Here is an 11,847-nt window from a genome sequence, read left to right on the forward strand (position 1 = left end):
AGGTGTTTTAATGCTTAGTTAAGTAGAATTAACTAGGCTAGGGTGCATGTTAGTGGGTTTAACCAAGTTTGAGTTCTTGAACTCAAAGCTTGGTCTTCAATGGTGAAATTTGCTTGTGAGGTTTCTGGGTAGGTTTGAGGCCTTGGATTGGTCATTTGGGACCTATAGAGGAGGTCTGGAAAGTTTGGGATCAATTGGGTTCGAATTGGTCAAGATATGAGAATTGTTGGTTCTTTGCTGCGAGGAACCGGAATTCCGGTTGAGCATCCGGAATTCGGATGGGGGTTCAGATTTTTCCAACGGGAATTCGGTTGGGCAACCGGTCTTCGGTTGGGGATTTTTCGAACCCTAGTTTTCCTCGTTTTTGGGTTTTAGGGGTATTGCCATGCTTTTTATCGATAGGGAAACTTTTAGTTTCAAGTTTTAGTCCGGGAAGTGATTTAGCGTGTCACTTATAGCGTTGTGATTTTTATGGTTTAGGAGCCGTAATCCGCCGTTCGGCTTCGGTTCCGGTCGGGTTGACCCGCACACTGAAATCGGAATCCGGGTAAGATTAGTATAACGGTATGCATATGTAGATTACATGTTTAGCGTGCATGTAGGAAGCCTGTTAGTTTACATTAGATATGTATTTAGGCTTCGAACCACCCAACCCCGTCACGTCGGTACAGCCGGAGTATGACCAAGAATGGAGTATGACCGGTTCGACCGATCAGCCGACACCGGTTGGTGGTTCGGTGCTATTGACCTATCCGTCGGTACGAGTGGAGTATGACCACGGCGGAGTATGACCGGTTCGACCGATCGGGAGGATACTTGTCAATAGTATCGTCCCCGAACGTTCAAAACTCGCACCATGTTGGACATGGCGGTAGTGCTCGCACCATGTTGGACATGGCGATGGCGGGACTCGCATCGTGTTGGACACGGCGGTCGGTTTTATGTATGATATTAGTATGCTTTTCTTGCGAGTACGTCGACTCACGGTTTACGTTCATGTGTAGGTAAAGGCAAGGCGATTCTTGATGGACCGTGAGCGAGCTTATGGGATTGTACATGACGGGGCGGTTAGGCCCTGGAGCGTACGATCCTCGGGACCAGGGCCGAGATTTTTGTAACGGTCGTTAGATGACCTTATTTTGATGTAAAAGTTGAATAGTAAAAACGTTTGTAAATATTTTTATAAATCGGGATCCCGAGACTTTTTGGTAAAATGGTTTATAAGTTTAATGAAAAAGCAAAATTTTAATTAATCACGTTTTTCCATAAACCTCTTTGATTAGCAACGAGCCGCACAAGACGTTTAAAAATCACGTAATACGCCTAAATTAGTTAGGGTGTTACAACTTGGTATCGAGCCGCGTGTTGTCTTCCGAAGATCGTCACGACATGTACAATCATCATCGAGTTAGCTCGGTTCACGGTTCGGTAAGCCTTTATTGCTTTAGTAGTTTATTTTATTCGGTTATGAAAAAGAAAAGCTGTTAGGAAGCATGTTAGTAGCCCGATAGTAGAATAGGCGCATGTTTCATTTCTAATTTCCAAATTAAGCGGCATTAGTAAGCTCGCCTTGAATACGACCCGATATGCCAACTCTTGGTTTCGCAGCAGTTCTAACTAGATGGACGCCGGGCGGACTACCGTGGAGTCGAGGCAACTCGGTGGGGTCGAATCGGGGAGAGGGAGCTCGGTTTCCCCCACTGCTAGGGGCCGAGGTAGAGGTCCCCGAGGCGGGGCTCGTGGTCGGGGTGATGAGAACCCGCCACGGGCCGCCCAGCTCCCCACCCGATCGGGGAGCCCCGAACCGGGAGTTACGGTTTGCGGAGATGCAAGCCGGAATCGAAGAGCAAGACCTCGAGATTCGGAGGTTGAGACAGCGGGGTGCTCCCGGTTCCGGTGCCGAGTAGTTCCGGCGGCACCGGCCCGCCGCCTGTGCCGAGATGGTAGTGGCGGCCCACGGATTGGAACCTTTATATGAGCGGTTCGAAGCAAGCACCTCCGGTATTCCCGGGAGGTCCGGATGTGTCGAAAGCCGAGCGGTGGCTTACGGTGATCACCGAATCTTGAACTTTATGGGTGTCACCGCAACGACGAGTGGTGTGCGCCACATTTCGGTTCCGGGAGGACGCCACGGTATGGTGGGACCTGGTGTCGCAGATCCATGACGTCACCACCATGACTTGGGAGAGGTTCCAAGAACTCTTCAACGCGAAGTACTCCAATGAGGCGGTTAGAAGCGCCAAGAGGAAAGAGTTCGTTCACCTGACCCCGGCGGGAGAACATGAGTGTCACCGAGTATACTACTCGGTTGTGGCCGGTTGGCGAGGTTAGCCTCGGGAATTGTGCCAACCGACTTCAGGCGAGAAGGAGAAGTATCCGGACGGGTTGAATCCCAAGATCGTGCATGACCCGATGATTACCACTGACGACAGCACCACCTACGCTCAGATGGTGGAGAAGGCACTGCGAGCCGAGGGCGCAGTGGGATGTATGTCAGATTCAGCCAGTACTCCGGTTGGTGGCGGAGCTCCTACCCCTCCTGCATCAGGATTTAGCAGGGGGAGTAGTGGCTCGGCCATTGATCAGAGGAAGAGGGCACCCACTGCCCGGCGGCTCGAGTCGAACAAGAGGTTCGGGGAACCGAACGAGAGGAGTCGTCCCGGTGGTAATGAGACTCGCTTCTCCTATCCGAGTGCCCTAGCCGCAAGAGGCACCATCGGGGTGAGTGCAAGGGGCGGGGATGCTTTCATTGTGGCATGCCCGGCACTTCAAGAGGGAATGTCCCCGGCTCGGCCGGAAGCACCGAGAGCTGCTAGCGATACCCACTCCGGCCGGGGTATTCGCGATCACGCAGCCGATGCGGATGCCAGCCCATCAGTTGTTACAGGTCAGATTCTTATTAACGACTCGTTTTATTCAGTGCTGTTTGATTCTGGGGCTACACGTTCTTATGTGGCGGCCAGAGTCTTTAGTAAGTTGGGTAGACCCTTTGATAGATATGAATCACGGTTTGGAACCCTGTTACCTGGCGGAGAATTGGTTATCTCCAATAGGTGGATTAGGTCTATGCCGATCAGGATAGATGGTAGAGAGTTGAGCGCTGATCTGATAGAGATGAGCTTAGTCGAATTTGATATTATTTTAGGAATGGATTTCCTATCTAAATATTCGGCGAGCATTGATTGCAAGAGGAAGATGGTGGTCTTCCAACCGGAAAGTGAAGAACCGTTCGTATTTGTGGGTTCGGTTCAGGGATCTCGGATCCCGGTGATCTCGGCTATGTCAGCGAGAGAATTATTGCACGGTGGGTGCTTAGGGTTTCTGGCCGTGGTGGTGGACACCACTCGGCCAGACACCATTCGGCCAGAGGACATCAGCGTGGTTCGGGAATTTTTGGACGTGTTTCCCGAAGAACTTCCAGGGTTACCACCTCAACGGGAGATTGACTTCGTGATTGACTTGGCACCAGGGGTGGATCCGGTTTCTAAAGCCCCGTATAGGATGGCTCCAGCTGAACTTAAGGAATTGAAGATTCAGCTCCAAGGGTTGCTTGACATAGGGTTCATTCGGCCCAGTGTGTCACCCTGGGGAGCCCCGGTTTTGTTCGTGAAGAAGAAGGATGGATCTATGAGGATGTGCATCGACTACAGGGAGTTGAACAAGCTGACGGTGAAGAATAGATATCCATTACCTAGGATCGATGACTTGTTCGATCAGCTTCAGGGGAAGACGGTCTTTTCTAAGATTGATCTCCGTTCGGGTTATCATCAGTTGAGAATCCGAGAGGAGGACATTCCAAAGACGGCTTTCCGCACTAGGTATGGACACTACGAGTTCCTAGTTATGTCATTCGGACTAACCAATGCTCCTGCAGCATTCATGGACCTGATGAATAGAGTATTCAAGGATTTCCTCGATATCTGTGTAATTGTGTTTATCGACGACATCCTCGTGTACTCTCAGTCAGAAGAGGAGCATGAGTTACATCTCCAGATGGTACTGCAACGACTTCGAGAACATAGACTCTACGCCAAGTTCAAGAAATGTGAGTTCTGGTTGTCTCAGGTGTCCTTCCTAGGACACATTGTGGGTAAGGACGGGATCAAGGTGGATCCCGGGAAGATCGAATCCGTCAGGGATTGGCCGAGACCGAAGACAGTGACCGAGATCAGAAGCTTTTTGGGATTAGCTGGGTATTACCGTAGGTTCGTGGAGGGGTTCTCCAAAATTTCAATGCCCCTAACCGAGCTTACAAAGAAGAATCAGCGATTTATCTGGACAGATAAATGCGAAGCTAGTTTTCAGGAGTTGAAACAGAGATTGATTACTGCACCGGTACTAGCTTTGCCTTCGGACGAGGAGAAGTTCGTGGTCTATTGTGACGCATCCAAACAGGGTTTGGGGTGCGTATTGATGCAAGCCGATCGGGTTATCGCTTATGCCTCCCGTCAGTTAAAGGATTACGAACAGCGATACCCGACTCATGATTTAGAATTGGCCGCAGTGGTTTTTGCACTGAAGATTTGGCGGCATTACTTGTATGGGGAGAAGTGCGAGATCTATACCGACCATAAAAGTCTCAAGTATTTCTTTACTCAGAAAGATTTGAACATGAGACAAAGGCGTTGGTTGGAGTTAGTGAAGGACTATGATTGTGAGATCCTTTACCATCCCGGGAAAGCCAATGTAGTGGTCGATGCCCTGAGCAGAAAGGGTCCCGGGCAAGTGGCTAGCATGGTTCAGATCTCACCTCAGCTAGCAGAGGATATGGTTAGATCCAGCATTGAGTTTGTGGTAGGTCAGCTTCACAACTTAACGCTGCAATCTGATCTGTTAGAAAGAATAAAGGTTGCTCAGACGACAGATCCAGAGTTAGTGAAGATCCGAGATGAGGTATTGGCTAGTCAAGCCAAAGACTTTTCAGTGTCAGCTAGTGGAATGCTTTTGTATAAAGCCAGGGTTTGTGTCCCGAACAGTGTGGACTTGAGGAACGAGATCTTTGAGGAGGCTCATTCTACTCCATATTCTCTACATCCCAGCACCACCAAGATGTACCAAGACTTGAAACCGTACTTCTGGTGGAACGGTATGAAGAAGAATTTGGTAGAATTCGTTTCGAGATGCCTCACGTGTCAGCAGATCAAGGTTGAACATCAGAGACCAGCAGGGTTGTTGCAGCCTCTAACCCTACCAGAATGGAAATGGGAGGATATTACGATGGATTTTGTGGTCGGGTTACCTAGGACCACGGGTATGTATGACTCCATCTGGGTAGTGGTGGATCGATTTACGAAATCTGCTCATTTTCTGCCGGTTAGAACAACGTTTACAGTGGATCAGTTGGCAGAGTTATATGTCAGGGAGATAGTGAGACTTCACGGGGTACCGAAGTCTATAGTTTCGGACAGGGATCCGAAATTCACCTCCAAATTTTGGCAGAGTTTGCAACGAGCAATGGGTACGAAGCTAAAATTCAGTACAGCATTTCATCCTCAGACAGATGGTCAGTCCGAAAGGACAATTCAGATATTGGAAGACATGCTGAGAGCCTGTGTTATGGACTTTGAGGGTTCATGGAATAAATACCTACCGTTAATAGAGTTCTCGTATAACAACAGTTATCAGAGTACGATAGGGATGGCACCCTATGAACTGTTGTACGGTAGGAAATGTAGATCCCCTATCCACTGGGATGAGACAGGGGAGAGGAAATACCTAGGTCCAGAGTCAGTTCAGCGGACCAATGAGGCAATAGAGAAGATAAAAGCTAGAATGCTTGCCTCACAGAGCAGACAGAAGAGTTACGCAGATCCGAAACGTAGGGATGTTGAGTTCCGAGTAGGGGACCATGTGTTTTTGCGGGTATCTCCGATGAAGGGGATTAAACGTTTCGGGAAAAGAGGCAAGTTATGCCCTAGGTTTACAGGACCTTTCGAGATTCTCGAGAAGATAGGTCAAGTGGCATATCGGTTAGCATTGCCTCCAGCTTTATCAGCAGTGCACAACGTATTTCATGTCTCAATGTTGAGAAAATACGTTTCAGACCCCTCTCATATACTCAGTTATGAGAGCCTTCAGCTTCAGTCAGATATGTCTTACGAGGAACAGCAAGTGCAGATCCTGGATAGAAAGGATAAAGTCCTTCGGAATAAGACCATAGCGTTGGTCAAGGTTCTCTGGAGAAACAGTAAGGTGGAAGAAGCCACCTGGGAGCTAGAATCAGATATGCGAGCTCAATATCCAGAGTTATTCAGGTTAGATTTCGGGGACGAAATCCTTTTAAGGGGGGGATAGTTGTAAAGCCCGCTTAGTTAATTTGGAAATTAGCAGTTATTTATGTTAATCATGAAATTATTTATAGCTATTTAAATAATTTATCATGGATATTTATGGAATTCAGATATGCATAATTATGTCTTCAGCAGTTTTTATATTTCGCATTTCCGGTGTCCGGTATTTTGGAACGCGGCGTTTGGCTCAGTAGAAATCACAACTTAGTATGTTAGTATTTTGGGGGCGGGTTTAGACATTGGGAATGTCGGGAATGGCCGGGAATTTAGAATGTCCCAAAAATACCCCTTTAGTATGATTTTCATGATTTTATGGTGGAGGGGCAAAATGGTCTTTTTGCCCCATTAGTATTTTTGTCTTATGTGATTTATGAAATGGAAAATAAATGTTAAGTGTTTATTTTATTTATTTGTTGGCTGAAAATAAAATGTGTTATATGGCTTATATTCCCTTTTCCTCACTATTTCAACACTTAGTCAATTTAAAGGAAAATTTCAAAAACTCACACACACAACTCTCTCTCTCTCTTTCGGCCAAACCTTGAGCAGCAAGGAGGGGACTTTTCTCCTTGGATTTTGGCTTGTGGTTCATCATCTCTTAGGGTTCATCTCAAGCTAGGTTGGTTCATGTCTCTCCTCCTTTAATTTCTTGAAAAACTATGTGAAAAATGATGATGCATGCATGAGTTTTTAGTATTTGTTGCTGCTGTGATTTTGTTATTGTTCTAGGGTTTAAAGCATGATTATTTTGATGATGATTGAGTTGTTTGAATGCTTATTAGTTAGGTTGTTCAAGCTTTTAAATTATATGTGAAAATAGGTGATTTTGTGAGAAAAATGCTTTGTTTAGTTTCTGTGTTATTGCTGGATGTTATTGTTAGTTTGCAGAGGTGTTTTAATGCTTAGTTAAGTAGAATTAACTAGGCTAGGGTGCATGTTAGTGGGTTTAACCAAGTTTGAGTTCTTGAACTCAAAGCTTGGTCTTCAATGGTGAAATTTGCTTGTGAGGTTTCTGGGTAGGTTTGAGGCCTTGGATTGGTCATTTGGGACCTATAGAGGAGGTCTGGAAAGTTTGGGATCAATTGGGTTCGAATTGGTCAAGATATGAGAATTGTTGGTTGCTGCCTGCGAGGAACCGGAATTCCGGTTGAGCATCCGGAATTCCGGATGGGGGTTCAGATTTTTCCAGAACCGGAATTCCGGTTGGGCAACCGGTCTTCCGGTTGGGGATTTTTCAGAACCCTAGTTTTCCTCGTTTTTGGGTTTTTAGGGGTATTGCCATGCTTTTTATCGATAGGGAAACTTTTAGTTTCAAGTTTTAGTCCCCGGGAAGTGATTTAGCGTGTCACTTATAGCGTTGTGATTTTTATGGTTTAGGAGCCGATGTCCGCGTTCGGCTTCGTTCCGGTCGGGTTGACCTAAGGCACACCTGAAATCGGAATCCAGGTAAGATTAGTATAACAGTATGCATATGTAGATTACATGTTTAGCGTGCATGTAGGAAGCCTGTTAGTTTACATTAGATATGTATTTAGGCTTCGAACCACCCAACCCTGTCACGTCACGTCGGTACGAGCCGGAGTATGACCAAGAATGGAGTATGACCGGTTCGACCGATCAGCCGACACCGGTTGGTGGTTCGGTCTATTGACCTATCCCGTCTGCAGACAGCCGGAGTATGACCAAGAATGAGTATGACCGGTTCGACCGATCGGGAGGATACTTGTCAATAGTACCGTCCCCCGAACGTTCAAAACTCCGCACCATGTTGGACATGGCGGTAGTGCTCGCACCATGTTGGACATGGCGATGGCGGGACTCGCATCGTGTTGGACACGGCGATCGGTTTTATGTATGATATTAGTATGCTTTTCTTGCCGAGTCTGTCGACTCACAGTTTACGTTCATGTGTAGGTAAAGGCAAGGCAGTTGCTGATGGACCGTGAGCGAGCTTATGGGATTGTACATGACGGGGCGGTTAGGCCTGGAGCGTACGATCCTCGGGACAGCAGGGCTGAGATTTTTGTAACGGTCGTTAGATGACCTTATTTTGATGTAAAAGTTGAATAGTAAAAACGTTTGTAAATATTTTTATAAATCGGGATCCCGAGACTTTTTGGTAAAATGGTTTATAAGTTTAATGAAAAAGCAAAATTTTAATTAATCACGTTTTTCCATAAACCTCGTTGATTAGCAACGAGCTGCACAGTACGTTTAAAAATCACGTAATACGCCTAAATTAGTTAGGGTGTTACACTTGACATAGTTTTTTTTTTCTGTAACGTTATTCATATATACACATAATCTTTTGCAATTATATTATATTATACCGTGAAATGTTCAATCGCTCAAATGTCGCACCTATATCGCATAGACATCGCAAATAATTTAGCAGTTGTAAAAATAACTTGCAGAAAAAGACAATTAACTCGCTAAAAATATCGCACATATGTCACATAGACATCGTGAAAATTAGACAGCATAGAATATTAGACATGTTACCAGTAAAATCACCAAATGTCGCACAAAAATCGCAAAGAAAATATAAAAAATGGTGCAACAAAATCGCACAAAGTCGTATACATATCGCATAAAAATTGCACAGAACAACAATTATGAAATATTAAATAAAATCGCACATGAATCGCATAAATGACGCACAAAGTCGCAGACACATTAAAAATATCCATGCATATTGTTAAATATTCAAGCTATAGTCCTGTTAAACAACAACCAGCAATACAACACATATGCATCTAAATATTAGAGAAACGGTTCAAACTCGAGCTTTACATGTAACTCTATTGTGCCCTGCATCGTGACATATCGAACAATGACGAGGTTCCACTACAGCCTAACCACTAGACGATCTATGCTTCGTCGGTCTTTTACCTGCATTGCTCTTCCTAGGCTGACGTACTTGTTTTTTCTCCACTGGTACCCCGATTCTTATGTTCTTGATGTGTTCTGGTAGTACCCACTCATCCTCCTCACCAACAATATTAATTGTGGCATCGTAGATCTTCTTCCATGTTTCTGTTGTGTAATATGGAGAGCAAAGTGCGTACACGCTCACATTCTGACTAACTGCTGTGGCACATGCATGGGGACAAGGGATTTTGAGCGTTTGTAAAAGTCCGCAAGTGCATGTTCTCTCCACTAAGTCAACATCACCACCTCTCTCACCTTGAGGACTCGTACCAACGTTAAATAATTGGGCACCATTACGAAGGACACTCCTGAACATACCATCTTTGTGTTGATCCTTTAAATCATTTTCAAAAGTAGTAGCCAAAGGAGTAGCGCACTTACTAGCCTTTTCGAGATGAGAAGCAAACCAATTTTGAAGTGTGAACCTGATGAAGTTAACCAAAGTAGTTACTAGATATTTTTTGAATTCTTCTGTCACCTTGTTGAAGCTTTCGACAGCGTTGCTTGTCATTATGTTGTACCGATCGCTTTGACAATAAGGACGAGCCCACTTTTTAAACCCTAATTGCTCGACGTATGTAGCAATCGCAGGATCCATCTATTTCAGCACCTCAAAATGTCTATCACATTCCGTCTTGTTCCATGCGTAAGCTACAAGCCATATTTGTTGGTTGCATACATCAGTCTTAAACTTATGAATGACATTCATAGTAATATGCTTGAAGCATGCACAGTGGCATGCTTCTGGGAAAACAACCTCAACAACATGTTCAATACTTTGATGCCTATCCAATATGAACATAAGATTTTCAACCTCACCAATGGCTTCCTTTAACTTCTGCAAGAAATACTTCCAAGAGTCATGATTCTCACTGTCAACAATTGCAAAGGCTACCAGAAACAATTGGTTGTTTGCATCGCACGCAACAACAACTAACAGTGCTCCTCCATACTTCGTCTTCAAGAATGTTCCGTTAATACTAATCACAGGATGACAAAACTTAAATCCCCTCCTACAAGCATCGAGTGACCAGAAACAGTACTTGAACCGGTCATCCTCGCTAACAATGTAAGTAATAGTACCCAGATTCTTCTGTTCCAGCATGTAGAAGTAACCATATAACTTCGTATAAGATTCTGCTAGAGTACCCCTCTTGTACATAACTGCCTTCTCTCTACATCTCCAAGCTTTCTCATAACTCATCTTGATGACATATTCATCAAACATATCCCTCTGTATGTCTTTTGCCTTGTAGTTAGATCCATCTGATGTGTACTTGTTCTTAATAATGTGACCAATAACCCACGATGCTGCTTGACGGTGATCAAAATGTCTAGAATCCCAGTTACATGTGTGTTCATTGTGAAACACAATATCCTCAAACATGTCACAAAATGCCTTCTTCTTCCCCCTTAATCTCTATTTACGATTTTCATCCTTACAAGTAATGTAAAACACATCAGTGCCAGACTTACTTACCATCCACTCAAAATTATTTTTCAGTGCATACCTTCCCACTACATTCTTCAATTCTCCCTTGTTTTTGTACAACTTGCCAAGATATATCTCCCCTTAAGGCGTACCATTAAGAGATGTTGTGTACACATTATTTTCTTCTATGTCTTCCCTTGTCCACATAAGAGGTTTGAATTTAGTAGAAACTTCAAATTCAGATACAAGAATACTATTAGAAGGACCTGGCCGATTGCTACTAGTTCCTGATGTTTGGCGATTCTCGCTATGGCGGGGGGGGGGGGGGTCTTCTTTGTCGCTCTACTTAGTTACTTAGAGTTAGTTCCTGTGACAGTCAGTAGTCCCGTGATCCGTAAGGGGAAACACCGGGTAAGCTGTGCAATCCCACACCGCCTGGGGAAGGTCAAGTGGGATGATTATGAGACTGTGTAGGTATGGGACTACACAGTTGAAGAGGGCTTAAATGGATTGATTGGTACTACCTATGTCAACAAGGTGCATCTTGTTTTTCGGTAGCCCATCTCGAAAGAACTCTACAGTTAAGCGTGCTTGGCCTGGAGCAATTTCAAGGATGGGTGACCTCCTGGGAAGTTTTCTCAGGATGCGTGTGAGTGAGGACAAAGCACGCTGAAAACACTCGTGTTGGTCTGTAGGGTCAGTCGTCAGTCCATGAAGCAGCCAGAGTGACGTACTCGTGTATAAGAGCCATTTATTCCGTGGGTGTAAGGGCCCAATGGAGGCTTGAAGCGGGGACGTTACAAATGGTATCAGAGCCTTGACCCAGCCGGAAGTGTGGTCGACGAGGACGTCGGACCCCGTAAGGGGGGGTGATTGTGACAGTCAGTAGTCCCGTGATCCGTAAGGGGAAACACCGGGTAAGCTGTGCAATCCCACACCGCCTGGGGAAGGTCAAGTGGGATGATTATGAGACTGTGTAGGTATGGGACTACACAGTTGAAGAGGGCTTAAATGGATTGATTGGTACTACCTATGTCAACAAGGTGCATCTTGTTTTTCGGTAGCCCATCTCGAAAGAACTCTACAGTTAAGCGTGCTTGGCCTGGAGCAATTTCAAGGATGGGTGACCTCCTGGGAAGTTTTCTCAGGATGCGTGTGAGTGAGGACAAAGCACGCTGAAAACACTCGTGTTGG

The 11,847-nt window shown here is 45.3% G+C and overlaps 1 protein-coding gene across 1 annotated transcript; it reads right to left on the reverse strand.

Annotated features, from left to right (window-relative positions):
* Nucleotides 1–9,144: 9,144 nt before the first annotated feature.
* On the reverse strand, nucleotides 9,145–9,819 carry LOC115700231 (uncharacterized). The gene has a single exon (XM_030627798.2). It carries the CDS (start codon nucleotides 9,817–9,819, stop codon nucleotides 9,145–9,147), a length of 675 nt encoding a protein of 224 aa, XP_030483658.2.
* Between the last annotated feature and the right edge of the window lie 2,028 nt (nucleotides 9,820–11,847).

The sequence above is a fragment of the Cannabis sativa genome, chromosome 8, assembly GCF_029168945.1.
Source record: "Cannabis sativa cultivar Pink pepper isolate KNU-18-1 chromosome 8, ASM2916894v1, whole genome shotgun sequence".
In the NCBI taxonomy this organism is placed as follows: domain Eukaryota; kingdom Viridiplantae; phylum Streptophyta; class Magnoliopsida; order Rosales; family Cannabaceae; genus Cannabis; species Cannabis sativa.

Excerpts from the sequence above, each read along its gene's own strand:
- LOC115700231 (XM_030627798.2), bottom strand. The coding sequence starts at position 9,819 with ATGGATCCTGCGATTGCTACATACGTCGAGCAATTAGGGTTTAAAAAG.